The sequence below is a fragment of the Aspergillus karnatakaensis genome, assembly GCF_047715665.1.
Source record: "Aspergillus karnatakaensis strain CBS 102800 unplaced genomic scaffold BJY04scaffold_43, whole genome shotgun sequence".
NCBI classification, from domain to species: Eukaryota; Fungi; Ascomycota; class Eurotiomycetes; order Eurotiales; family Aspergillaceae; genus Aspergillus; species Aspergillus karnatakaensis.
In genome coordinates this window covers 200330-227297 of record NW_027395755.1, presented here as the reverse complement: position 1 = coordinate 227297, position 26968 = coordinate 200330, and the positions used below count along the sequence as shown (strand labels likewise).

Genomic DNA, 26968 nt, shown 5'->3' with positions numbered 1-26968 from the left:
CACCTCCTTCCTCAGGTCCGGCTCGTATCCTCCCTCCTTGTGAGTACCACTTCTTCTCTGCGCGTGACAATGAACCGGGAGTTGTTCCAGTGCCAGCATTTCACCTCTCCTAACCATGTATGGCACGCTCCCACTCTCCCGAGACCCTTTCTAAGACCGAAGCGAGCAGGCAATGACTAACTGAAGTTTTCAAAAGTGTGCGCAGTGTCAGTATGCCGAAGACGATAGCCCCAATCCATCCAAACACCCAAGTCACAGCACCGTACTTGTTTACCACTACCTCGACAACGCCATAACAAAACGCCCGCAGTCCAACATCTGGCGCGCCTCCATCGACAACCTCCGAGCTCCCAACCTAGCAGCCAAGTCCCTCGACCTCCAGACCCGCGAGGTCTTCAACGCATTAGTCTCCACCGTCCTCTTCCCCGCCAGCTACGCCGCATTCTACAAACGCGTAGACCAAGACATCATCTCCTTCGTCCGAGACGACCAAAAAGCCCAATGCCCAGCGATGGAATGGCTAGTGCGCTGCTACGCATCCTGGTACTTTGCCAAACAGCACGACGACAACGAACAACTCGGCCAAAGCAGATATATCTACGGCGTGCTCCTCCGATACCTCCGCGCGCAGCTCGACGATCCGCGCGCACGAACCGCAGATATCACCCTCTCGCTTGCGATCCTCGTAGGAGTGTACGAGATGCTTGACGCCAGCAGCTCGGATGCCTGGCTGGTGCATGTTAGGGGAATCAAAGAGATAATGCAGCTGCGCGGGGCGGCAATGCACGAGCGGGGCTTTAGCCGGACGATATTCCTCTCGTGCCGGGCGTTTTTTATTGCCGAGGCTTTCGCTACCCAGGAGGAGTGTTTTCTGGCTGAGTCTGAGTGGGTCTCTTCAAATGCAAAGGCTTTTGAGAGGGAGGATAGAGCGGGCCGGGGGAGTAGACTGGTTAGTATCATTGACAAGGGGTATAGGGAGATTGTACGGGCCCCGGGGCTTGTGGCTCAGGCGCGGGCGCTCGTCGCTTCGGAAACCAATGGACATGCATGCAAGTGTGATGACTTGGTGGTTGCGCTGCCGTCGAGAAAGAGCCTCGAAGCTGAGATACAGCGCAGCCGGCGGGTAGTGCGACAGCTCGGTCGTCGTCTGATATGTGCGGCCGGGTTAGACGTCGCGCCGGAGTCAGTAGCAACCCGTGAAGCCAGCACCGAGTCAATGGTTGAGTCGAAGTATATTTCCACAATAGCACAATACAACCTTTCTGCCCTGCGTGCAGTCGAACGACTCCTTGATCGACTATCCGAAATGATCAAAAGCCCTGAGCCAGGGGGTCGAAGCAGGCCGCTAACTCTGTCGCATTCATTGCGTCGAGAAGTTAGCGCAACATGGGTGCCGTGCGACACGATAGAGTATTCGGCGCTCCCTGGGGTCAACCTTGACGATATGTTCTTGTCTTTAGGGGCGATCGCCATTGTTGGAGACGGCGAGTCTTGAAGGATACAGATAGCCCGCGCCATTCTCAGCGTCTGAATCGTTCACCGAGTGACGACGCAGCCAAATACCCTTCGATGGGACAAGACCTGCATATACGAGATCATGATGAACACGAACTGTATTAGATCGACTAGCGTACGGATTTCCTGGGAACACCCATCTCATCTTCCGTGTGCAGAGCCCCTGGCTATTCACATCCTGTCTTCAATCTCGCCAGCAACGATATTTCAACCCTACCGCAATACCCTGAGTCAACTAGGCCGCCATCTGTTACCCGCCATCTGTTACGCCCTTTGACATAAGAAAAATTGCTAGATTTTTGAGACGCTATTCCCGCCGACGAGCGCGTCAACTGCCCCATCGCCGCAGATCACCCTTCACTTTCACCGGAGTATGCAGTACTTGGAGTGTACGTTGTGGTTCAAATGGGTATATCAACGGGATCTAGCATGACTTTCCTGCACCTCGGCATATTGAGCAGTGATGGCTGCATAGTATGACTTCCCCTGTGATTGGTTCCACATAGACTCGCAAGTGTTCTGTCTTTGAAGGACATCAAATACAGCCACTGTGTAGAGATCTGTCAAAATGCCTTCTTGTTTAATGTTCTATGAAACACCTGTATAATGTGACCTGCCCAACCAACAGCACAGACCTGAAATACTCTACTCTATCAAATCTCTAGATAATCTAATTCCGTCACGTCCAGTTCTCTCTAAAACCAAAACAATCCAACACTCCCACAAGAACCAAACAGCACACCCTCCTCACCGTTGCGCCGACCCCTGCGCAAGCCAAACATTATGCCCCGCAAGAACCGTACTCACCACCATCGCAAGCCCAATCTGCAGCCCCGTCACAGGAACCCACCCAATAAACGACCCCGGCAAGGTCAAATCGCACACATCGATGATAATGCGCTTGACGAGCGGCCACTTTGGCGTGCTTGGTGCAGGGGCGGTGGCAGGTTTTTTGGCCTTGCCGCCCTTTTCCTTTTCGCCTTTCACAGGCGCTGGAGCTGGAGCGACCGGGGTGAAGAGTAGTTCCCAGATAGCGCGAATGACGGAGAGCGTAATCGCGTAGAACCAGAACTTGTTTGCCTCGGTCATGAGGGGGCGGTACCAGTCTACTCGGTAGACGTTCATGTCGTGAAGCTGGGTTGTTTAGCGCGTGTAGTACACATGAGTGAAAAGAGATGCTTACGATGGTTAGGTTCTCGAGCAGGAGATACAGGCCTAGGAAGGTATACTGGGCGAGTTCCATGACGGAGACGAGAGTCCCACTGGAAGAGGGGTTGACGAGGAGCAGGTCATGCACGCGCGTGAAGCAGCCGTAGAAGTCGAGGAGACGGAAGTAGCGGCGGCCTGATCGTCAATATGAGCACGATGCATCAACAGGATGGACAGTAACTAACCTAGAGCCAGCTGATCGCGGGCTGTGAGCCATTGTCTCGCAGCGGATTTGTCATCACTGAGCTCGCCGACGACCTGGGAGGAAGCTTGGATGAAACGCAGGGTCTTTTCCAGCCCGGCGGTTTGGCTGGTGAAGGTGACTAGCTGCTTGAGGGGGAATAGTCCGGCCATTCTGCTTGCTTGCTTCAAAGGGGGGCAAAAGGAGCAAAGAACAGCTGGCCGTGAGTTGGAGATGCGATCATCTCGGAGATTTTCTCGGGCCGGAACGGCGTGCTCCGTCACGCACATGAGACAATATACCAACTGCCTTAGGGCTGACCGTTACTTGCCAGTGGATTTAGATGATGTTAACTCTTGATTGAGGCTGCCACATGGTTTTCGTGGAAAACAGACATCAACCCCGCGTCTCGCTGGCTCCACTTGAATCTGGTCAACATTTCCAGGCGAATAGCACGCTGTCAAAGATGCAACAATGCCACCCTACTATGCCCCTTCTGGCTTGGAGACGACAAGCTGTGGAGCGCGTGCTACCCCTCTTATCACTGTCCTAATATTGCATGGCTGTCGTACGGCACTGCTAGTGAAACAAAGAGTTTGCTTCGTTGAAAAAGAAAGATCTTTTTGAATACGGCAAGTATCAGCTCAGATACTACTGATCGATTCCATCGTGCCTGTCGGAGCAATCATAATATAATCCATACACGTTATGGACACTGTTAGCCATAGCAAGACGCCTGGTCAGAATGCTCCCGAGCGCGGCCCCGATCAGAAACGGGCCGAACAAGCCATGCCCGGCCATGGCGAGCTTATTTCTGCCGGATCACAGCATCTACATCGGAAGCTAGGAGGAAAGGAGATTCAGTTGTTTGCAGTCGGTGGTGCTATCGGAACTTGTAATACTTGCTGTTCCTTGGGGAGTTGGCTGTTTGGCTAATGACTTAGCTCTCTACGTCCAAATGGGAGCTTCTCTCCCCAAGGGAGGACCAGCAGGATTGTTTCTAGGGTTTGTCCTATACGGGACAATTGTACTCTCGGTGAATCAATGCTTTGGTGAGCACCAGTTCGGAATTCCTTGCAGCGATGACTGATATTCACAGCTGAAATGGTAACGTATCTACCTATTGCCTCGCCATTTGTCCGTCTGGCGGGGTTCTGGGTCGACGATGCTCTGAGCTTCGCCATGGGCTGGAACTACTTCTTCCTGATGGGTGTGTCCATCTTCCCTAGGACGTGCTCGCCTACTAAGTCTGCCAGCTTTCAACATTCCCTACGAGATCACAGCAATCCACGTTCTCCTGACTTACTGGACTGATAAGATTCACGTGGGCGTGGTCGTCGCGGTCTGCCTTGTCATCTATTCGTGCGTTCGATATCTCCTCTAAGACTTGACAAGCTAATCAGTGCAGTGTTCTCAACGGCCTGACAGTCAAGTACTTTGGCATTGCAGAATTCTACATGTCCATTTTTAAGATCTTCCTTATGCTTGGGCTGATGATGTACACCTTCATCACTATGGTCGGCGGAAACCCAGACCGAGATCCTTATGGCTTTCGATATTGGAGGGATCCAGTGGGTATTACCTGTTAATTGAATATGAAATATGCTAATTAATCTAGGGCTCTTTTGTGGAATATCTCGTCCCCGGTGACACTGGTCGCTTCCTCGGCCTACTCTCATGCATGATACAAGGCTCATTCACGTACGTCCTCCTGTTCCCATGAAAACCAACACGGCTAATTGATGCTTCAGAATGGTCGGCCCCGAATTCATCTCCATGGCCGCCGGTGAAGCCGAGAACCCCCGGCGCCTGATGGGTAAAGCCTTCTCCTCGTTCGTCTGGCGCCTCATGTTCTTCTTCATCGGCGGGGCCCTCTGCGTCGGCATCGTCATCCCCTACAATGACCAGATGCTCGCCGACGTAATCTCAGGCGATAGAGAAGGCAGCGGGACCGGAGCCGCGTACTTCCACTTACAATCCATATCCTCTCCTCGCAAACTAACAAAACTAGCTCACCGTACGTAATCTCGATGGTGAAATTCGGGATCACGGGCGTCCCCTCCCTCGTCAACGCCCTCATCATCACCTCCGTCCTCTCCGCCGGCAACAACGTCATCTTCTCCGCGGCACGAACCCTCCACGGCCTAGCTCTCGACGGGAAAGCACCGCACTTCTTTTCCAAATGCAATAGACAGGGCCTCCCCTACTACGCCGTCATCGCTGCCCTCTCCTTCGTCTTCCTCTCCCTCCTCCAAATTGGAACTGCGTCTTCTACTGTACTCAATTGGTTTGTCGGCATCTGCACAGCTTCATATCTACTCAACTACTTCGGCACAGTAATCACATACCTCCATTTCTACTACACGATGCAAAAGCAAGGACTTGACCGCTCCGCACTCCCCTACCAAGGCTATTTCCAGCCGTATGCGGCGTGGTATGCTCTTACTGGTACGTTCCTTATGACGCTAGTGCTAGGGTATACGGTGTTCATTACCGGACATTGGGACACGACGACGTTCTTTACGAGTTATACGATGGTGGGGTTCTTTGTGGCAGCTTTCGTATTTTGGAAGGTGGTTAAACGGACGACGTATGTTAGGTTAGGCACGGCGGATCTGAAGCTGGGGAGCACGAAGGATGATATTGATCTTTATGAGGCGCTTTATGAGAGGCCGAGACGAGGGAAGGTTGGAGGGTGGTTGAATGGGTGGTTTGAGTGAGGTTGGACTGGATGATTGCATAATAGTGGGCTCTACTCTGGGTAGGTGGTAGGTATCAAGGTCAAGCAGAGATGTCGATATTGACTTCTTCATTGATGCGGGTAGGTCAAGGATAGACAAGAGCGTGCTATTGATGAGGCTGTAACGATCACCAAGAGTCTGCCCTCAGGACATGTGTCTCAGGGATGGTAGCACCTGCAAGAAAGAGGATTCGTACCCTAGTCAAATACTATCACGTGGGGCTTGGCCTTGGTGATTCCAATCCCCACTACTTCTGCAGCTTCAACCCATCGCCATCCTCCAAACATTCTTCATGGCCTCGTTCATCACGCTTCCTGTTGAGATTCAGCAAATCATACTGGAAGAATGTGATTGGCCAACCTTCCGCTCGCTCTCCCTGCTCTCGAAAGCCGTGCGAACGGTCGCAATCCCCTTTCTGTATCGCGAGCTGCACTGGGGACCAGGGGGCCACATAACAGAGTGGTCGTGTACGACAGTGCAACTGCTCCTCCGCACCTTGATAGATTGTCCGGAACTAGCTTCACTCGTCCAGCGTGTGCATTTTTATGTCGAGTACGAATACAACTTCCTCGAACAAGATGCGTACCTCGAGGATTGGGAGGCTTTTGAAAGCGATCCTGAGATCACTGCGCTGGGAAGGAAGCTCGTGGCTACGCTGGATCTCGAGCACCCCAGTTCCTGGCACTCCAGCCTTAGATGGACCTATCTGGACAATTGGATTGCTCTACTGCTCTCACAACTCACGTCAACGGAGACATTAAGGATGGCACCGCCATTGCTGCACAAAGCAAATAAGTTAGGCGAGATTCTAGTCAAGTTGATTCGCCCGGGCTCTGCTTACTTTCATCGACTTCGTCATATCGGCTTTGGAGAGAAGGGCCGGGGCTTTGAAGTGCGCGGACTGCAGATCTCAAATGACATGGTCCGGTCGTTCTTTTATCTTCCTTCGCTGCAAGAACTGGATCTGACTATGTACCATCCCGCAATCAAAGACTGCGGTATCAGCGAGCCTTCGACGTCGCTTGAAACCCTTCGTCTCTGGCGGCTTACTATACTCAATCCGGAAGACATGGACAATCTACTGAGACTTGCACCCAGACTTAAGACTCTGCATCTGGGATTGAACAAGGACATTGACGTGTATTCACACCGTGATCGAATCAAGTTTTCCGATCTACCGCTGGCGTTGGCTCGGGTTTCCAACACCCTCGAGGACTTGACCATCGACTTTGGAGTTGACAGCTTCGGTATACGCTCGAGCAGTCTGGGCGACGTGCCATTGGGCTCGTTGCGGAAATTCGAATGCTTAAAACGTCTGGAGATCCCTTTTGAAATGCTCGTCGGCTACGCCCCCTGGAAACGTGATGCATTGACGGACGTGCTTCCTCGGAATCTAGAAACATTGATCCTGCAGGATGGATCGGTGACATGGAAGGGATGGGGTGATCCGCCAGACGTGGAATATGATGAGCCTATCTTTGACTACTCTCTGCAAGACATGATTGACACACTGGATGAGTTCCTGCAAGTCTGCTCACAGCATACTCCGCGGCTTGCGTCGATGATTCTCAACTTCGCCAATGGACCCCTCTTCACACACAGGGATCTCATCAATACGTGGGACCCTTCAAGAAATCACCCGCAGGTGCAGCAACTACGAGACATGGCTCTGAAGACTAATGTTGCACTGACCGTGCTATTTGACGAGGAGACTGCTAGTCGTGAGACTGAAACAAAGACACTAGTCGTCTACGACCGGACTCATCCGGAATCGCCACCACATCACATCAAGATATAGATGAACAGCTAGACTACTATTGAATCAAGCGGACTGAATAGCATGTCATCTACAACCTACCACCCTCATCACCACCCTACTAATACCCCTTCCGTGAGCCCTACATCAAGCAACGCCCACCTTACCCTAGTATCCAAACATGAAATACCTCTTCTCATGCCCCCTCCTCGCCCCATCCGTCCTCTCCCGCTCAAACTCCTCCTCCGTCCACCCCTCAATCAACTTCCGTCTCCTCCTATTCTCAAGCATATACGACACCCTCGTCGCCACAAACCCCACCATCCCAAACGCCACAATCCCCAACGTAATACACACCGACGTCCGATAGCTCGGCCCATACTTCGACGAATACACCTGCCCCGCAATCACCCCAGCGACATTATTCCACCCATACAACCCCATCACAATACTCCGCGTCGCCTTATCGGGGGTATTATCATTCAGCCACGCCGCCGTAAGCGGATTCACACTCCCGGCCCCAATCATAATCACAAAGAGGAATCCATACCGGATGTTATTCTTTCCTTCGCCGGCGGCGATGAGCGCAATGTACCCGATGATAGAGAAGAACATGGCCGCCGCGGCGGTAAGCGAGCGCTCGCGGACCCGATCGGAGATATACACGAAGGTAAGCAGCGCCACGGCGCCGAGCATGAACGGCGGGACGCACATGAGGTTTGCGCGGTACCCGTCGAAGCCCATCCCGCGGACGATCAGCGGGGAGAAGATCGCGAAGCCGTAGGCGGGCACGGTGGCGCAGCCGGTCCAGACGATGATGAGCATCTTGCGCCAGTCCTTGAGGGCGGTTTTGATGTTGGCCCAGGTGATGCGGTGGTCCATTTCCTCGGTGTTTGCGGCTGTTGCGCTGTCGACGGATGCGGTGTCGAGGGTCATGCGGCGGGATGCGTGGGCGCGTTCGTCGGGGGTTAGGAACCAGGCGGTGCTGAGTTTGGAGGGGAGGGCGAGGAGGGTGAGGAGGCCGACGGCCATGGTGATTGCGCCTTCGATGAGGAAGAGGAGTTGCCAGTCGGCCCAGCGGGAGGAGCGCATTTGGAGGATGCCGTAGGCGATCAGGGCGGAGAAGGCGCCGGAGAAGGTGAAGCTGGTGGAGACGAAGCCCATGCGGAGGCCGGCCATGTAGGCTGGGTAGAGAGTGCCGACGTAGTAGAAGGCTGTGGGGAGGAAGCCGGCTTCGCAGATGCCGAGGAGGAGGCGCAGGCCGTAGAGGTCTGCGCGGCTGTTCATGGCGCATTGGGCGGTTGTTACGGCGCCCCAGGCGAGGAGGAGGATGGGGATCCAGCGGCTGGGGCCGATGAGGCGGCCGAGGGCGACGGAGACGGGCATGAAGGGGACGTAGGTGGCTGAGAAGAGGGAGACGGAGTTGGAGACGTCGGTTTCTTTGATGTTGGTGTCGGAGACGAAGGTGGGTGATGTCGCTGCGTTGCCGATGTTGCCTTTGTCGATACCTTGGAGGAGAAACGCGGTGGCCAGGAGAGGAACAACAATGAGGTCTATCTTGAGGTTCACCCTCTTGTCAAGCCGTTCTTCTTCTGGAGTCGAGGCTGTGTAGCCAGGCCGCCGGGCAACTGCGGTGGCAGCTCCGGCCTGTTCGACCTTTTCAATGTTCTCGACATCAACCTCGCGTTCTTTTTCCATGGTAGGCAGTGTTGGTTTGGTTTTGGCCTGGGTGAGGTGACTCTTTACAACCCCATGGGGGTAGGGTCTTAAGTAGGTGGAGAGATTGCGGGGGAACTGCACTGCATCGAAACGGCAATTCTGGCAGCTATCACCTCCCGGCTGGAAAATTGAGTAGGTTTTCACAGTGACCGGTCTTATTTGCCGATCCAAATACTACGATTCAGGCTGCAAAAGAAGGTTTCAATCTGCTGTTGAGGAGAAGCACTTGGCCAGGAGTCTGGCTGGTAATAGCTCTTTCGAAGCATCATACTTGAACTGACTTGTACGCAATGCTACACACGCCTGGGTATTGTCTACCGGTGGCAGCCAGATGTCATGACTTCCAAACTACATTTGCGCATGCTGCAGGTTTACATTCTGATGGTCTTCTAGTGTCTTCACCGACAGCCACCTTGTCCTGTTAGACGGGCTACAACCCCAGCAGCCTTGGTATTGAAAATCGAGCTACGTTATTGGGATACTGTGTCGAGTGGCGGAATCCTTCATAGGTGTAGCGCCTCTTATTGGATACCAGCCTGGCAGATTTGTTCGGGGTAGTTTGGAGTTATGGTTGACTGCTCCCACGCTTGACCGGAATATAAGTGTAACTCGTGAGGGTATCAGTCTTAGAATGTCTACAGCTCAACCATTCCAGTGCTTCTTTACCGACAATCGGGATTGTGCAGCTACCTTTCAACCCGGCCTTTTCACTATACGATGAGCAGATAAAGAAGTCGGGGTAGGTGGGGACACAGTGGGGACCATCTGGGGAACTGGGGGACTGCCCGTGAGGCTCTCTGGACTCTAGTAGAGCTCTTAGTGCATCCTGCCTCGTTGGCAAAGGGCAAATTACCGGTCCTTACTCCAAAACCCGGCTTCAAGGCACGGTATTTCATCAATCTGTCTCGATTGTTAAGAACGAGCCGAGATCCGACTCTCTGAACGTGAGCTTGGCTCGGGAGTCTACTGCCCTTGTTTGCCGGAAATATCATCTACATATTGGCCAGGAGACGTATTGGCTATCTTCTCGAAGAATTGAATCATCACAATGGCTGAGACTGAAGTGCAAGCTCCGCCTGCGGTGTCAGAGAACTGGGACATCAACACCAGCGCCCTCGTCACGAGCAACGAGCCGGAGAAGATATACCGCGAATACGACTACCTCCGTAACCACTGTCCAGTCGCGCATGTAGACAAACATGATGGCTACTGGGTCTTAACGAGGTACTGCCCCACTACTTGCTTCAGCGCATGATGTGCTTACTCCACAGGTACAACGACATCAAAGAAGTGGCGTCGAACAACGACAAATTCATCTCATACGTCTGCGCCGTTGTCCCCGCCGACCCTAGGGGCATCAGACGCCCGCCTCTCAAATTCGACGGAGAGAACCACAAGCCATATCGCACTGCCCTTGACCGCACACTCAAACCTGCGCGGTTGAAGCGCTTAGAGCCGATTATCCGAGCGCACTGCGAGAGAGAACTACAGCCTCTGCTTGACCGTGGCGAGGGAGATATCTACGAAGAGTTTGGATCGAATTGGACCAGCTGGATTGAGAAAGAGTGGCTGAATCTCGACGAAGACGACAGTGCACTGCTCGTGGAGAGTTTCAGCCCGTTTGTGTATGCGTGGAGGACAGGCGACTGGGCTACGGTCAAGAAGTGGAGTGATGCATGGTACGGGATTGCGAACCGAGTCGTGGCGGCCAGGAAGAAGAATCCTCTCGACCCTGAGATTGACCCTGCCTCGAGTTTGTTGTTGGAGAGGGATAAGGACGGGAGCCCGCTTGATGAAGAGCACATAATGTAAGACTATCTAATCCCACTGGAGAGTTTATTCAGCTGACTTCGATATCAGCGGGTGCATCCGCCAGATTGTCATCATCGCCATGGTAGCACCCACCATCGTCATCACTGCCATCACCAAGCACCTCAGTGAAGACAAGGAGCTACAGAACAAGCTCCGTAACGACCGCACACTTCTCCCCGCGGCGATCGAGGAGTTTATCCGCCTTCACGTCCCATACCGGGGCTTCTCCCGGACAGCCGTCAAAGAAGAAGAAATCTCGGGTACGAGAGTACCGCCAGAGGAGCCTATCACCGTGGTATACTCTGCTGCAAATCGAGATCCTGAGCAGTTTCCCGAACCGGACAAGTTCATCCTCAACAGAGAGAATATCAATTCACATCTTGGCTTTGGCCGGGGAATCCATCGATGTGCAGGGACCTCGCTCGCGCGGATGATCATCAAGGTTTTCCTCGACACGATGCTGGATAAGTGTACGGACTGGGATGTTGCGGGGGAGATTGTTCATGCAAAGCTTCCAGAGGTTGGGCCGACTAGCTGTCCGATTAAATTCTATCCAGCATAGATGTCAACATCTGTACCTGTGATGTCTGGGAATACAGTATATCTTCATTATTGTTATGTAGCAAAGTCCTGACTTGTGGACACACGTACACTGTAGACAAGTCGAGGTTTGATTTTTAGCTTGCTCTTTTGTTTGTTGGAGCAAAATAGGTATATATGTCCTTGTTGCAGCGATATAAGCTACACGAAGACACGAGACTACGCCACAGATGAGGCCCACTTGATAATGTAGAGTTGAAATGCAGTACCCAAAGCGACATGAGCTAGATGGTAGGTACGTCATGAATACCAAAGAAGCTGCCTCGTGGGCCTGTCCAGGGATATCGCTGCGTAGACTGATGTATGTTCCCCACGCTCTCCACAGATCGATCTGCCAACCCCGCAATCCCACTCGCTGCAGTACTCCCTACTATATCCGGAGTGTACATTAACTTGGAGTGATAATCAAACAAAGCCTGATCGAACATGCCGGCTGTTCTCTCGGCAGATTGCTTAGAGAGTTCTTGGAAACATACCGAGGACGACCAACCCAGACCAATATAAAGCCAAGCCCTAATAGACTCTCTGTAACTCCAACACCTGAGCAGTGAGCATAAGCTATACCTCCCAAGATGAAGCTCACCTCCTTTTGCCTCCTACTAGCAACAGGTCTAACCCCCTTGGCCTCCTCCTACCCCACAAAGCATGGCTCTGGGAGCGGGAGCGGCCCCTACCCAGCGGTACGTTACATGTCATCCTCAGTCTACGCAGAGTGAAGACGTAACAATCTGATAACAACAGACCTATTTCACGGAACCTACCCTGCAAAACCACACCCTGTACCTTCCCACTCGCCCACCAGACGACCGGCCCCTCCCCGTCCTAATCTGGGGCAACGGCGGCTGCCGCGCCACCGGCACCCGCTTCGCAAACTTCCTCACCAACATCGCCTCCTACGGGTATCTGGTCATCGCGTCCGGTCCGCCAAACGGGACAGGTCTCACGACGTCGCAGTTTATGCGTGATGCGATTCTTTGGGTCTCTGCGAAGGCCGACCAAGAGCACGAGTACTGCGGCAAGGGGAAATGGAAGTACGCCAACATCGACACAAATGCCATTGCAGTCGCCGGGCAAAGCTGCGGTGGGCTAGAGACATATCAGATGCGAGATGACGAGCGGGTTAAGGTACTAGGGATCTTCAACTCCGGGTTGATTGCAGAGGGGTCTGTGCCGGATTTACCGGACGATGGGAATGTGCTTGAGGATCCGGGGGTGATTGCGGAGGTGAAGAAGCCGGTGTTTTACTTCATCGGTGGATGGGGGGATGTTGCTTATCCTAATGTATGGGCTTTCTTTTCCCCCTGCGTTTCTGGTTTGATCGAGGTTGGGGCTGACAAAAGCTATAGGCTAAGAGGGATTACCATGCGCTGGAGGGGGTGCCGAAGTGGACTGGGAACTTTCCCGTTGGGCATTCGGGGACGTATACGGAGGATGATGGGGGAGCGTTTGGGGTTGCGGCTGTGAAATGGCTGGAGTGGGTGCTTAGGGGTGATGAGAGGGCTGGGGGGTTCTTTATAGATGGTGGTGCTGAGGAGGCGGGGTGGGAAGAGACGGAGGGGGAGGGGTTGGAGGTGTTTGGTTCGGTATGAGTAATTGAGTCTGAGGTCATCTTCTTGAGCAACAGGCTTGATTTGATTCACTAGCAGTAGAGATACGGAGAGAGCGACTTGCTAGCATAATATAGGTCGTTATGGACATGTAATGAATGAAGGACAAGGTGGTCATCCCAGTCATAAAGGATTGATCTCTGACAAGCAGTCAGTCTTCAGATATGATTCACAGTCTCCGCCTTGACCAACAACTCCTCGAGTGTTGTGAAATGCAGCGTAGAGAAATACTTCTGGCGCTGCCGGAGAGTCTTCTCCTTCGGACAAGCCGTTGCACCGGTGATAGCCCACTGCTCGATCTCCGGAATTCCAACATCGTCAATGTTTGGGCTCTGTTCATACTCCTTGAGAGACTTATTGATATCATACAGCGTGCGATAGGTCCTTGTGAAAGGACGGTCTGTTGCGAATGAGTAGATTAATACTAAGTCTGACAAGGAAACATGTGAACATACTGTAAAACTTCTCCATCAACCTTGCGGCCTCGTTGAACGTGCCCCATTCACCAGCCACATAGGTCACGGGTTCCTAGAGGATAGCAAGATCAGTGAGTGACTCGAGATTTGAGAGAAATCAACACTACGCCTCACTCACCCATTCCTCTTGAGTGCTCAGCAATGCCACCACAGCCCTCGCAACATCCCGACCACAAGTCCAGCTCTGCGGCTCATCACCTGTACCGCGGACGACGTACGTCCACGCTTTGATGTCAATAGGGAATTCCTCGGCAATATACTTCATGTACGACTTCTCCGGGGCGAGGAAGTAGTCAGTAAACCAGCCGAGATTGACGAGCGTCCACCTCAGGTCTTTCGACGCAGCCGCGAGGATCTTCCGGAAGGGAGCTCGAGTGCTACCGTAGGAGATGGGGATGTCGGGGAAATCTTCAATATTTCCGGCCCACTCAGACGGAATAAAGGTCTTGCAGGTGGTGGAATTGAGGCAGGCATTGAGAAGACTGGTGTGGAGAGGGATGAAGTCGCTGTTTGCGCAGCGGATCAGGGAGATGAGGGCTGTTGCGCCGGTTCTGTTCAGGATTGAGAGCAGAGAGGCCTCGGAGTAGTCGGTGGTGTGGGTGGTTGTGTAGGGAAGGGCAGAGGGGGGTCCTTCCTGTTTGTTCGGTCAGTGCTGTTGTCTCTGAAGAAGGAGGAGTTTGGGATATACCTTTCGTGTTAACAAGACAACGGCGAACCGTCCGTCCCTGGTGAGCTCCTCGTGGAGATACCGGCCGAGGTCTCCGGTTCCTCCTGCTAGGGCAATGATCTGTTGCTTGGTCATGATGGTGATACGTTTGAAGAGAGGAAGAGTGGGTAAGTCAATAAATCTAACAGTACGAAGCGTATATTTATCTCTAAAGCCATGAGAAGCTCAGCGCTTCCCGTGTGATGTGATGTAGATGACTGCATGCGAACTACCAGTCCAATTTGCAACGCAACTGCCGAGGTCTGATGTGCAGCAAACTATTGAGCAAACTGCATAAAGGACGGGACTCCCCTCAGCTGGTCGGAATCTGAAGCTCCCAAATTCAAGGGATCGACAAGCAGTGCCGAGTCTGCTAGAAACCCCAGCTGAGAGTTGGTCTGGCAAACTGCCCACAGGTCTCGAGATTTCTCTTACGTCCTTTAGCAGCAAGTATATTGGTCTTTTCAGAATTAAATAATGCATATGTCGAGATATAGTATTGATAAACAAACTACATAGAGGCTCTAGCTTTTGATTCAAGCTAAAAATCATTTGGCTTCGCGTCCTTTCGCAACTCAGGGTACAAGACGTAGATCGGATCCATCTGTTCCACAATCCCACAGGCAGGGTCACTAATATAATACCCAATAAACTGCTGCGTAGCCCGGTCATACTGCTTAACAATATCCTGAGGAACAGCAAGATACATGTTCTCCTCCTGACGAAGGTAGCCCCGGACCACAAAAGTCGAGTACACCAAGCGGCGCTGATCAGTCGTGGCGTTGGTCCCCCCTCCATGGAACACAGACGAAAACATGATGAAGGCGTCTCCTCTCTCCAGCTCGGGGACAACAACCTGATCCAGCGGTGGAGGTGTCTCTCGGTCGGTTGACCTGCGACTGTGAGAAACCATCTTTACAGAGGGACAGCACAAAACTTACCAAAGATGGCTACCGGGGATGAACTGCGTCCCTCCATTTTTTTTGGTTGCCTTGCATCCTGCTACCATCATGCCAATGGAGGTCTCTCTGGTTCTATCCCGCTCGTCATCCCACTCGGCGACCTCAGAAACGACACGATGATTGACGTAACTATCGCCGTGGAGAGGCTGAGCTTTACCTCCAGGACCAATTTCGATTGCGGTGCACGACGTGAGATAGGGTTTCGACACCGACTCTTTGCGTTTATCGCCCCACCAGAAGGTACTCCTTGTAGTCAACAGCTCGGCACAGATGGCTTGGAAGACGGGGTTCATCACTTGAGTCTTCGTGTAGGTTGGACTGATGGCGACCGTGTGGTTGACGCGCTTGGTTTCCTCTATACACAGTATGCGGTCAGTATGTGAGTCAATTGGAGGGGACCTGTGGAGAGATACTTGGAAAGAACTCCCCCTCCCACTCTACGTCCTGGTCAAGCTTGTCCTTGATTTCGGCGTAGGTCTGGTCCAGATCCTGCTGAGACACAAAGTTTCTCAGGACGACACCGCCATCGCGCTTCAACAGGTAGGTTATATCTTCGATGTTGCTGCTGGCTGGCACGTATTGCAGACCGGGGCCGTACTGCTTCGAAGGAGCCATCGTGTTGGTGAGAGCAGTCAATCGGAATTGAATTGGTGCGGACGATTGAGTACCTGGATTGCATGCATTTATGTATCACGCCAAACAACAACAAAGTGTTTGAGGAATGCCATGGATACGCTGGTATACTTCGGATTTGCTTATTCTTGTTCCGGATGACCGTGAATGGCTGTAGGATCTATACAAGACCATCATTGGCCACACTCTCTGTGACGGCCGATCCCTGCATGAGGAGTGTTTCTGAAGGAAAGCCTGTACCACCTAGATGGATCTGACATTTTGACAATCAACCGAAAGTCTAGCGAGAGCACGGGGTCAGCAGCGGTCAAGCACGCAAGACACAGCTGAGGCCAGCATGGGCATTGATCGCCTCGACTAGCATCCTGATCTCGATCCTAGCTCTTTCAAAGTAATCATTGTGTAACGAAACGATTGGGAGGGGTCAAAGATCAGCTCTCTTGTACTACGCCAGGGTCACTAGAAGCTATGACTAGCATCCCCCTCAGTCTGCTACCCGACGTGGTTCCAGTTTACTGGGTCTTACTTCTTCTCATTTCCCCTCAGCTGACCATGTTTGATGCCCTAATGCGCGGCGGAGATGCAGTCAACCCTCTCTACCCAACGACAGGCATTCATGGCGTGCTCTGCGTAACCTGCTCAGCAGGGTCAACCTTGAGGGTACCAAATAGCGGGCATAGACGTACGTAATACCACAGCTATGCGAGTCAAGAAACGCGGCAGTTGATGTACATTTGGAATCATCTACGTAGGACAACCCTGCATGAGCGGCAGCTGGTATGGCATACCCCGACTCTATCTTGTAGCTGAGATGAGCACCATCTCCAACTCCTCATTTTCCAACCTTCAACGAGGCCTCCGGAGAAACCAATTGGCTCGCGAAGCTGAGAACCCGAGTTTACTGTGTGACTATGCACAAACCTAATTCACCAGCATGGAACTTTCGGAACCTGACTGGCCGAGCTCAAGAGCTCTTCATGCAATGCTTTCATCAACTCGAGCTCTTGCCAGCACTTTTTCTCTCCTCTCTGTCATTAACTTCAATTGAGTGAGGATACTCTCGCCTTGCAATGGCTTACACGGCGCCTTATTCTGAAAAGCCTCCGGGCTACGCATGGCGCTCATCGAAGCTGTTCATCGTGGCAGTGATAGCGATGGCCATGTCGACGGGTAGGTGGATTCAAGACGCCCATGCCCTCACAAACACTAACATGCAGTTTCAGACAGTTTCCTGTTCAGCTTCATCCTTCCCATCATGCCGGACATTCTCGAAGGCCGCCTGCGAGTCGACCCGTCACATACCCAACTGTTCACATCTATCGTCCTGTCAATGAACGCAATCGTATCCATTGCGATAGCTCCCTTGGTGGGGTATATTTCGGACAGGGTGAAATGGAAAAACAGCCTCATGTTGACATCCTACCTGGTGAATATGGTCGGAACAGCCCTCACAGCATGGACCGCTACATGTAAGCCATCAGCGCTATATAGCCTCAGATGCTAACCAACACCTACACACAGTCGCAGGTCTGATTATCGGCCGACTCCTCCAGACCATCGCCGGATCCCTGTTATATATAGCCGGCATGGCGATCCTGGGGACGAGCATACCACCGGATCAGATTGCGCGAGCGATGGGCATCTGCGTGCTCTTCGTATCGGGAGGCTTGTTGTCTGCGCCCGCGATAGCCGCAGCGCTATTCAACTCGGTCTCATACACGGCGACCTGGCTGCTAGTGTTCTTGCTCTTACTGCTTGGGACAACCATCCAGGCATGTTTGCTTGAGCCACACAACTTTTCGCCAGGGATCAAGCAGAGCCGCCCGTCTTACTCGTCAGCCCCGACCGAGAACAGTCACAATGAGGCAGAGCATAGCGAAACAGATCCGCTGCTGGAGACAGCGCACCCCCACCCTTATCTCGATGAGCCGCATCGTGCGCCCGCGAGCTCGAGCCGCATCTACTGGATGATGCTTTGCAAGAGACGAGTAACCGTTGCTCTAGTCGCAGAAACATACCTAGCAGTTCTAATCTCAAGCTTCGAAGCTACCATCCCCCTTCACATAAAAGATGTCTTCCACTGGAAGAGCCTGCAGGCAGGCATTCTGTTCTTGCTTCTTCAGGCACCCACACTCCTCCTCGTATTCCCCGCCGGCTGGCTCAAGGACAAGTACGGGATGCGCCTCCCCGTCACAATCGGGTATCTTTTCATGGCGCCTTCTCTATGGCTACTAGGTGTTCCGGGGAACAATCAATTCGGATGGGCAACTGACCGTACCGGACAAATAGTCTACATAGCCACGCTTGTAATGATCGGAATATGCAGGACCCTCGTGTTGGGCTTTGGTGGCGTCGAAGTGCTACGTGAGTCTTATCTCTCAGTCAAACCTGACCTGTCGCTGACCTGCAATATCGCAATCAGGCGGCGCCTCCGAAATTGCGGACGAGGTGCCAGGTATTTTTGGAGCTAGCACTGGCCATTCGCGTGCCTTTGTGCTCTCCAACATTACCTGGAAATTCGGCATGTTTGTAGGCCCGCTGGCTTCGGGATTGTTGACGGAGGGGATCGGGTATTATTGGATGAACGTCATGCTTGGTGAGATACAATAGCCTATTCCTTTTCTACGGCTGAGTGAGGCTGACTTTGCAGCAATATTGTGCCTTATCATGGGGGTGGTCACGTACATTGCGCTCGGAGGACATTGAGCCATCTGCTGTCCTTCAGGCCTGACGCCACTATGGAGACGACCAGGTTGAATCCTGTTTCTCAACGAGTCAACCCCCGAGTCGCACAAGACACTGGTTTTTTTTTTGTCTGCTGAATTTTTTGCAAAACCAGGTTGATCCGGTTCACCATGTTTGGGCGGCTTTCGCCATAGGTTTGGGTCGGCTTAATTGTGGCCCGATGTTTTTGATTTTTTTCCCAAGTATCCAATAAAACAGGTCTGTTTTCACCTGTTTTCACCTGTTTTCAGGAGGGACCGATGGTTCGTACCAGAGTTTGAGAAATACGCAAGGAACTGCTCCACGGTGCCTCAGACATGTCTCATTGTGACTGCTCTGCTGTTATCCACATGTCTTGCTCTCTATTTATGGATTACAGGGCAAGACCAAGTAACCAAAGATAGGGCTCTGTACGTGATAGAATTCTTAGCAAGGCTTGATTAGGGCATCTGGTTTTGATTTATGAAGCTCGCGATCTCTTCATCTTGACACTCGTTCATCAACTTGTACTTCCAAACTCACTACTTAGTATTTACTACTACTACATTCGTTTATACTCGCCAATATGCGCTTCACTCTCGTTTCCTCCGTCCTGCCTCTGGCAGTCTCTGTCAGCGGTAGGTTCTCTCCCTATGCTACAAGAAAACTGTCTGATCAATGCAGCTCTGTCCGTCACCGAGCCCAAGAAGAATGTCGAGATTGACCCCTCCAACTCCTTCACTGTGAAGTGGGATTCCGTCAGGTATGTCGATTCCTACACTGGCGATGTCGCAGCACTAACATCCCCAGCACCGACCCTTCTTCCTTCGATCTCTACCTCGTCAACAACGCCGTCTACCCCCCCGTCGACAAGAAGATTGCCACCGACGTCGACACCGCCGATGGCTCCTACACCATCGACGGCATCTCCGGCCTCACTGACGGGTATGCGCCAGCAATCCCTCCCCTTCCCTCTGTATCACAACAACAAAACTAACAACCCCAGCCCCGGCTACCAAATCAACCTCTTCTCCAACGAGGAGCACAACACCGGCATCCTCGCCCAGTCGCAGCAGTGGAACGTGACCGTCTCCGACGACTCCAGCTCTTCATCTACCACCTCGAGCACCTCCACCAGCACCTCCTCCAGCACCTCCACGGAGAGCCCCTCTTCCACCGGTACCACCACCACCAGCACCGAGACCGAGTCTCAGACCGAGACCGAGTCTACTCCCACCCCTAGCTCTACGCTGACTGCTACCACCTCAGCCTCCTCCACCACCACCCGCACCCAGACCTCCTCCGCCACCCCGTCGCCCGCCGATGCCTCGGTCAGCGACGTCCCCGGCGACAACGGCGCGGGTGCCCTCGGTGCGCCGTTGACTGTTGCTGCTGGTCTGCTCGGCGCTGCTCTTCTGTTCAACTTTTAGGTTTTCCCGCCTGGGATTGAATACGAGGGGAGCCAGGGCTTCGGGTTAGCCATCTACCTAAGGTTGCAATAACCGGTCGGGATGCCGTATTCGGACTGCGTTAGCTTAGCTAGCTAGCTCTAGCTCTGACAGGGATGAAATGAAGGCGAGACAGCCGGTGATTCGCGGATGAGACAGCGATAAGCCGGGAAACAGTGCGAGGGGTATTAATCAGAGGCTGGTAATGTGGTGGACGGTAGTTAATTGTGTTTTGATTTGATGGGTTGGTTAGAGTTCGATAGTACACTATCTAATTAGATTGTAATGTGATTTTGGTTGGTTGGGTTGTTTGATCCTTGCTTGCTGGGTGATTAATCGATTATATATCTTGACGACTAGTGGGTGATATATAGTTTCACCACATCAGTTCTTGTACTCCAATAATTTAGTATTCTAATGTTCTGAAGAGTATTGAGATCTATTCTATCCTGAACCCTTAATCCTTGAGCTCTGAATGCAATTGTACTGTAGTCACCGACAAGCCTCACAAAGCCTCTGTCAAGCAGACAAGACGCATGCCGAGTGGTTGGCACATTGGCAACGGTCAGGCCTGCTCTGATCCACCACTAGTAATGGTAATTGTACGCTTAATACCGGTGGATCAAGCAGAGATTTCCCTCCGAGACACGGCCCACAAGGGTCTCAATCTCAAAGCAATAAATGATGGATCACTTAGGTTCTTACCATTAGTCTATCATCTCGTAATCTTTCCTAGTGTATTCCAAGAATGAAAATTACAAGCAGGAATTAACCACCCCGTATAGATTAACTCAACTCGTAAATCCTCGTATCACTGCAAAACGTGCCATCAGCCAAAGTCAAATCAGGATGCACAGAGTGAGACATCACAATGGATCACTTACAACTTCTCTTGGAGATTCACTCCCGCCGCAGCCGTCCTGTCAACCCACACACTGGCACTCATCGCCTGCACCGAAAACACCCCGTAGCCACCCTCATCAATCACAACCGTTACCTCCTCCCCCGGTCGCAAGATATCCATCCACACCTCACCCCCGCGCCCAGGGCCCAGATACATGCGCTTTGTGGCCGCGGGTCCATTACTGATAAGACTCGCGAGGCCGGCGTGGCGGGCGTTGCCGTATCGGACGAATCCTATTGCAGGAATTTCGGTTAGCGAGCCATGCTATCAACTAACTCGAGTCTAGTGCACTCTCAATTCGATACTGAGTCTGATAAGGACCGGCTAGCGGCGCTGGGTACGTACCAATGCAGTTTGGCGCGTCAAAGTAGTCTTGCTGCGCGCCGTAGGCAAAGTGCCGCCGGGCAAGGGCTAGGATGGGTAATTTGCCCTTGCATGCGGGCGTCAGGGGTTTCTTCGTGTTGGCGCGGATGCCGTACAGATCGCCGTAGAAGATGCAGGGGCGGCCGTCTTGGCGGAGGAGGGTGAGGGTGTAGGCGAGGAGTTTGAAGGAGGGGGCGACGGGGGTCTGGTGGTGTTTGTTAGACGGGTGTTACTTTTGAGTCGTGACTGTGATTGACTTGACTTACGTCCATCATTTGGCCGGGTTGCTGTGGTTGGTTAGGTTAGTATGAGATTGAGCTCGTCATATACGGTGTGATCTCGCAAGACTTACTGTATCGTGATTGGTGACAATGGTCTGCAATGTTCCAACAGTCAGTCAATCAGTCAGTCAATCTCGCACTTAAGCAGCAGTCGTATGATTCAGCGCTTACCACAGCGTGCGCGGGTCTGCGCTGCACGAGCGTCCCCTCGAAGATCCCCCGGAGGTCTGCCCCCGGTGTCTCTGACAGCTTCGAGAACTTATCCACAAGGGGCACATCATACGCAGCCACCGAGCCCTGCATGTCGTCCAAATACCGCGTCAACTCCTGGATATCCCCCGTCCAGTACTCACCAATAACAAAAAAGTCCGGATTCGCTGTTTTCCGAACATGTTCGACAAACGCCTTCTGGAACCCCGTCGAAAAGTGCTTTGCCGCGTCGAGCCTCATCCCACTCAGCGACAGCTCGCTGGTGATCCAGCTCCCCCAGTTCAGCACATCCTGCCGGACCTCAGGGTGCGAGAGGTCCAGGTCCGCAAACATCAGATAGTCGTAGTTGCCCTTCTCCCTGGAGACATCCTCAGCCCAGCCCTTCCCGGGCCCGACGAGCCGGTAGATGGCGTTCTCTCTGCTGCGGTCATCCCAGTCGACGCCGGAGAAGTGCTCCGCGTGGTACTTCATCGCGCTGTACCGCCCACCTCTCCCAGTGAAGTCGAAGGCAACCCAGCCGTCGATCTCCTGGGGTGTGGAGATCTCCACGTTTCGCCCTGTTGATCAAGTCAGATCGATCAGATCAGCATGGTTCCGCCCCCTCGAGTTCAAGTACAGTCTATTCCACCTGAAACTCAAACACAGCAACAGCAAACAAGAAACTCTGGGGTGTAGAATGTAGATAGACATACTCTCCAAATCAACCTTCACAGCCCTCACCCTCTCCACCCCATCCGCCCCAGCCTTATGGTTCAGCACCGCATCCCAAAGCACCCCCATCCCCAACCCTCTCGCGCCCTCAATCAAATCCTCCAACTCCCCCCTCGTGCCAAATTTCGTCCGCACCGCGCCCTTCTGCTCAAACTCCCCCAGATCCCACAGGTCGTAGATATCATACCCGTTCCCGTTGGGATCCATCCCCTTGCATCCGGGCGGCAGCCATAGCGTGTCGACCCCGATGGACTGCAGGGATGGGAGGATGTGTTGCAGGCGCCGCCAGTGCTGGCCGTCGGCGGGGACGTGCCATTCAAAGGATTGGAAGATGAGGGTGTTTTCGGGGGAAGTCCAGGAGGGGAGGGATTGGAGATGGGATTGGGAGGCGGAGGCTGTTGTGATTGGTTAGTTTGGGAGTGTATGGCCGGGTTGGAATGGAGGATGTTAGTGGTGCCCACCTTCAATGGCCTGCCAGTATTTCTGCTCGCGGAGTTTGCGGGCTCTGCGCGGGAAGAGGCACGAGAGGAATGACGACATTGGTTTGGCTCTGCTGCAGTGCAGTGGTCAGTGGTCACGGAGTCGGAGTAATTGATTTGGATTGATAGTAATTGGTGCTACACTACAGCAGGCACTCCATTGTAGTTGTAGTTGGTACGGTGCTTGATTCGGGGTGTAATTTTGAATTCTGAGACAGTTAGTCAGCGCATTTTCTATTTCGGGCGACCGAGTTTTTCTTCCAAACTGCTGCTGATTCGTGCGGAGCTATCTCGGGCTACTTCTGGCTCTCGAATTTATTGGTGATTCAGAAATAGTCGGTCCTCGGCTTTTCGGTCTTGACTTTCACTTTCTTCTCGTGCTCCGGACTCAAGAAAGGGGTTGTGGGCATGGCAAGGCATGAGTTGGAGTACACCCCGAGAAAACCAGACATTGAAGGATTATAGGTATAGGTATAGATTAGACGGCCAGGGTATCGCACTGTCAAATAGCAAAATATACAGAGAAGATAAAAATATAAAAAGTATTCCAGATCAAGAATCGACACCGCTCAGCACCTTAAAAGAAAAGCAAACCGGCAACCGCCAACACCAGAGAAAATAGCGCAGTCGGCAGCATCCTCCGACTCGCCATCGACCCCAAGTCCTCCTCCTCAGGCGCCTCCCCCGTCCTCAACTCCGTAAAGGTGATATTCTCCAACGGCCACCCGCAAAGCCCACTCCCCTCTAACAATTCCGTCGGGAAAAACACCTTCGGCTCGCCCTTTTCCTGCGTCACCACCAGATCACCAGTGTTCGCGACCGTGTAGTTATTACAGCTCAGCACGTCCGTGATCTGCGTTCCGGCATTGTACGTTGAGAACATGGTGAGCGTGTACGAGCCCTTTTGCTTGGAGCTTTGGATGGAGAGCACCGTGACGATCTGTCTCCCCTCGACGCCCTTTTTGAAGGCGATGTCGCCGTCGCTGCGGTAGACGGGGACCGTGCGGGCGTCCAGGTAGTCGATGCCGAGTTTGTAGGCGTGTTTGCGGATGAGATTGAGTTTCGTCAGCAGCTTGTACAGGGTTGCGTCGGTGTTGTATTTCGAGAGCCAGATTGCTTCGCGGTTTTCCGGGGTGTGTGGGCCGTCGAGGTGTTGCTCTTGGCCTTGGTAGATCATCGGGATGCCGTCGAAGAGCATGGTGAAGGTGAGGACGTTTTTGGCGATCTAAGTATAGATGGTTAGTGGGATTTCAGTCTCGTGGGGATCTGGTGCGGGGGGACATACGGCGATATCGTCGTTTTTGTTGGGGATGCGCTCTTGGTCGTGGTTCTCGGAGAAGGAGACCAGCGCGGTTACGTCCTGGCAGGAAGTCTTCATGGTCTCGACGACGCGGTAGAGGTTGGTCGTGTTGGCCATGAGGAGGGCGTCGAGCATGGCGTAGTAGATCGGGTAGTTGGGCATGCTGGTCATGTAGTTGTCTTGGTAGTCGCAGATGATGTCGACTTCGCGCTGCAGGACTTCGCCCGTCATGAAGATGTCCACGGCGCTTCCGAACTTGCGCAGAAAGGCGGGATCGACGTGTTTGGCGGCGTCGATGCGGAGTCCATCGATCGAGTAGGTTTTGATCATTTCGTTGGCCCATTTCTCCAGAATGTTCTGCACCTCGGTGTGCTCGGTGAAGAGATCGGGTAACGCGACGAGGTCATCGCCGGTCTGGCACAGCTGCGCTTCGGTGAAGTTGTTCCAGTCCTCGATCTTGCAGTAGGGATGGTAGTACTCGGCTTTGTTGAACGGGCTGAGCGTGGAGTAGTCAATGTCTGTTGCTGGGTCTTCGCCAGAGTCTAGCATGAATGCCATGTTGTTGATGACTGTGTCCATCATGAGATACATGCCACGGGAGTGCAGCGCATCGCTCAGATCCAGCAGATCCTGGTGCGTGCCGAAATGCGAGTTCAACGAGTACAGATCCAATGGCCAGTATCCGTGATAAGCCTCACCGTACTTGACACGGCCCTCGATGTTCTCCATGATAGGTGAGATCATGACTGCGTCGAAGCCCATGCCTTGGATGTAGTCTAGGTGGTTGATTGTGCCCCGCCATGTTCCGCCACAGTATAAGCCCGCCGTGGTGTTGCACGCGTGTGTTGTTGAGCCGTCTGTTCGTGCGAACCTATCCGTCATAGTCTGGTAAACTGACCGGGACTTCCATGCTGCAAGGTTGGCAGCGTGTGTGAGAGTGAATAGGCTGAGAAAGGTCGCTATGGAAGCGAGTTGTGGCGGGTGGACGATCATCGTGACAGGATTGAACTGTAGACTTAAGGCTCTGGAGTCTGCGTCAGGATCGTGATCGACGCGTCAGATTACCGGGGGCTGAGACACGTTCTCGCCCTGATCATGATAGTGTAATAGTGTAAAAGAATGTATAATGCTGCGGAGAAGCCCGGGAGAGAGAGGGCAATTGGGCGAGCAGTTCGTATTCGTGAGAAAGAAAGACGTGACGATGATAAGAGAGTGACAGGCCGAATGGCAGCGAGCGAGGGGGAAAGAACGACTGGAGTAAAAGCTAAACAGAGCAAGAAGGAGCCAAAGGAAGGATGGCGAGAGAACCTTGGAACTTGGAAGGGGGGTTGATCATCGCCGGGGAAAGCTACAGCCCTAAGCCGAGGGTACCGTGACGAGAAATGGAGAAGTCCCCCAGCAGAGTTAGAGGTGCTCAACTCTTGCTATCCAAGCTGGCAATGGGCCTGCACATCCTTGATTTTTCCAGCAATAACGTCAGTAGTCTGCGGGTGTACCTGGCACTTGGACAATCGCCACATGCAGGATGGGTCTGGCTTCATCTATCCAGCTGCCCAGCAGGACCAGCACTTGAGGTGGTATTTCCCCCTTGTAGACTAGAGTGTAGCTATTTTGTTTACTCTCCACTCAGAGTCAGGAGGCATTGGACAGTCGGAGTGCAAGTGGTCAATATAGATGCGGGGCGCGTGGTTCCATGGTCTGCCGGCCAATATTCCTAGATTGGTGCTAGAGAGTGTCCCCCTCACCCTCAGTCACTGAGAGTCTGAGTGTGACTCGGAGTCCTTATCACGAATCACAGCCAAGTCAATTAGCCGTTGACGGGACATGGACGAGAGCAGGCTAATCCACGGTTAAATCAGCAGAATGCCCCTGAGTTTGCTGTTTGTGATCTTGAGTCAGCAAGCTGGAGATAACTAGCTTATGAACCACCGGAGGAGACCACGAGGGATCGACGACAGACAGAGTGACAAACGGTTCGCTGGGTTCGAACAGGCAAAGGCCCTTGTGACTTCCTGTAATCATGACTGCGCGAGAGGGAGTGGGGGTGTCTAGCAAACTAGATGAGACATTCTATACCGAATGCTACGCCACAGACGACAGAGATAAGGTCTTGAATATGATTTGACAGAGGACAGGAATACCACTAGATAATGATGAATGCTTTGCAAATTACAGGGAGAGTGACAGCCCGCAGATCGAGTGCTCCCATCTCATTGGGACGGTTATCTGCACCCGATCGACCAATCAACACACTGTTCCTGACTGGTGAAAATTTCGAAGCATGGATACGAGAAGGATGATACAGCGAATAATCGCTATTTATAATCGGAAAATACGGAACTGGAGCCCAAGGCCGGGCCGATTAACGTGGTTTCGGGCTTGTAATTGCTTGTACTGACCCACCCTCTACCACTGGCAAAAGAATTGGAAATGTCTTACAAACGCCCCTCTATGCAGACTGCGAGGTGGCCACTTGTAAGAGAATGATTATCATACTGAGACACCCTCGCCTCGTATTTATAGCCTCGCCAGTTGACCTCAGCTTGACCCCTGAGGCGTCGGAGACATGGACGGGGGAGACGGAGACGCGGGATATGCGGGATGTGCGATTCATCTCATCTCATCTCGTGTTCTTATCAGTCGAAAGTTAGA

General features: G+C 52.8%; 13 protein-coding genes across 13 annotated transcripts; 7 read left to right on the top strand and 6 right to left on the bottom strand.

Moving 5' to 3' along the window:
- Positions 1–69: 69 nt before the first annotated feature.
- On the top strand, positions 70–1495 carry BJY04DRAFT_220849 (uncharacterized protein; the record flags this gene model as incomplete). Its single annotated transcript, XM_073716982.1, has 2 exons — positions 70–117; positions 197–1495. 2 exons carry the CDS (start codon positions 70–72, stop codon positions 1493–1495), a joined length of 1347 nt encoding a protein of 448 aa, XP_073568599.1.
- A 59-nt stretch (positions 1496–1554) lies between these two features.
- On the bottom strand, positions 1555–3237 carry BJY04DRAFT_195080 (PEX11 domain protein). Its single transcript, XM_073712158.1, has 3 exons — positions 2910–3237; positions 2699–2859; positions 1555–2649 (listed from the first exon to the last, which is right to left on the bottom strand). The coding sequence occupies exons 1-3, from the start codon at positions 3193–3195 to the stop codon at positions 2263–2265; spliced, it is 834 nt and encodes a 277-aa protein (XP_073568598.1). The 5' UTR covers positions 3196–3237; the 3' UTR covers positions 1555–2262.
- Positions 3238–3341: 104 nt separating this feature from the next.
- BJY04DRAFT_229653 (amino acid permease/ SLC12A domain-containing protein) lies at positions 3342–5828 on the top strand. The gene is made up of 8 exons (XM_073719114.1): positions 3342–3800; positions 3850–3957; positions 4005–4115; positions 4162–4267; positions 4314–4476; positions 4524–4606; positions 4657–4866; positions 4917–5828. Exons 1-8 carry the CDS (start codon positions 3614–3616, stop codon positions 5623–5625), a joined length of 1677 nt encoding a protein of 558 aa, XP_073568597.1. The 5' UTR covers positions 3342–3613; the 3' UTR covers positions 5626–5828.
- BJY04DRAFT_107511 (uncharacterized protein) lies at positions 5189–7488 on the top strand. Its single transcript, XM_073708068.1, has 2 exons — positions 5189–5666; positions 5731–7488. Exon 2 carries the CDS (start codon positions 5939–5941, stop codon positions 7442–7444), a length of 1506 nt encoding a protein of 501 aa, XP_073568596.1. The 5' UTR covers positions 5189–5666; positions 5731–5938; the 3' UTR covers positions 7445–7488.
- Positions 7489–7570: 82 nt separating this feature from the next.
- On the bottom strand, positions 7571–9303 carry BJY04DRAFT_229647 (major facilitator superfamily domain-containing protein; the record flags this gene model as incomplete). Its single annotated transcript, XM_073719113.1, has 1 exon — positions 7571–9303. Exon 1 carries the CDS (start codon positions 9098–9100, stop codon positions 7571–7573), a length of 1530 nt encoding a protein of 509 aa, XP_073568595.1. The 5' UTR covers positions 9101–9303.
- An 866-nt stretch (positions 9304–10169) lies between these two features.
- On the top strand, positions 10170–11495 carry BJY04DRAFT_229646 (cytochrome P450; the record flags this gene model as incomplete). Its single annotated transcript, XM_073719112.1, has 3 exons — positions 10170–10345; positions 10393–10929; positions 10982–11495. 3 exons carry the CDS (start codon positions 10170–10172, stop codon positions 11493–11495), a joined length of 1227 nt encoding a protein of 408 aa, XP_073568594.1.
- A 610-nt stretch (positions 11496–12105) lies between these two features.
- Positions 12106–13122, top strand: BJY04DRAFT_220844 (uncharacterized protein; the record flags this gene model as incomplete). The annotated part of the gene is made up of 3 exons (XM_073716981.1): positions 12106–12213; positions 12275–12814; positions 12880–13122. The coding sequence occupies 3 exons, from the start codon at positions 12106–12108 to the stop codon at positions 13120–13122; spliced, it is 891 nt and encodes a 296-aa protein (XP_073568593.1).
- Positions 13123–13298: 176 nt separating this feature from the next.
- On the bottom strand, positions 13299–14418 carry BJY04DRAFT_220843 (uncharacterized protein; the record flags this gene model as incomplete). Its single annotated transcript, XM_073716980.1, has 4 exons — positions 13299–13540; positions 13596–13668; positions 13735–14250; positions 14305–14418. The coding sequence occupies 4 exons, from the start codon at positions 14416–14418 to the stop codon at positions 13299–13301; spliced, it is 945 nt and encodes a 314-aa protein (XP_073568592.1).
- Positions 14419–14863: 445 nt separating this feature from the next.
- Positions 14864–15899, bottom strand: BJY04DRAFT_229645 (phytanoyl-CoA dioxygenase family protein; the record flags this gene model as incomplete). The annotated part of the gene is made up of 3 exons (XM_073719111.1): positions 14864–15215; positions 15264–15639; positions 15698–15899. 3 exons carry the CDS (start codon positions 15897–15899, stop codon positions 14864–14866), a joined length of 930 nt encoding a protein of 309 aa, XP_073568591.1.
- A 1088-nt stretch (positions 15900–16987) lies between these two features.
- Positions 16988–18527, top strand: BJY04DRAFT_220841 (MFS general substrate transporter; the record flags this gene model as incomplete). The annotated part of the gene is made up of 4 exons (XM_073716979.1): positions 16988–17087; positions 17141–17386; positions 17439–18281; positions 18340–18527. 4 exons carry the CDS (start codon positions 16988–16990, stop codon positions 18525–18527), a joined length of 1377 nt encoding a protein of 458 aa, XP_073568590.1.
- A 679-nt stretch (positions 18528–19206) lies between these two features.
- Positions 19207–20050, top strand: BJY04DRAFT_220840 (GPI anchored serine-threonine rich family protein; the record flags this gene model as incomplete). Its single annotated transcript, XM_073716978.1, has 4 exons — positions 19207–19258; positions 19305–19383; positions 19431–19565; positions 19627–20050. The coding sequence occupies 4 exons, from the start codon at positions 19207–19209 to the stop codon at positions 20048–20050; spliced, it is 690 nt and encodes a 229-aa protein (XP_073568589.1).
- Positions 20051–20617: 567 nt separating this feature from the next.
- BJY04DRAFT_195068 (alpha-amylase) lies at positions 20618–23170 on the bottom strand. Its single transcript, XM_073712157.1, has 8 exons — positions 22999–23170; positions 22519–22932; positions 21788–22383; positions 21688–21711; positions 21602–21622; positions 21318–21540; positions 20953–21205; positions 20618–20882 (listed from the first exon to the last, which is right to left on the bottom strand). Exons 1-8 carry the CDS (start codon positions 23075–23077, stop codon positions 20855–20857), a joined length of 1638 nt encoding a protein of 545 aa, XP_073568588.1. The 5' UTR covers positions 23078–23170; the 3' UTR covers positions 20618–20854.
- Positions 23171–23194: 24 nt separating this feature from the next.
- BJY04DRAFT_107440 (alpha-amylase) lies at positions 23195–25503 on the bottom strand. Its single transcript, XM_073708066.1, has 2 exons — positions 24302–25503; positions 23195–24241 (listed from the first exon to the last, which is right to left on the bottom strand). The coding sequence occupies exons 1-2, from the start codon at positions 25307–25309 to the stop codon at positions 23594–23596; spliced, it is 1656 nt and encodes a 551-aa protein (XP_073568587.1). The 5' UTR covers positions 25310–25503; the 3' UTR covers positions 23195–23593.
- Positions 25504–26968: the final 1465 nt, after the last annotated feature.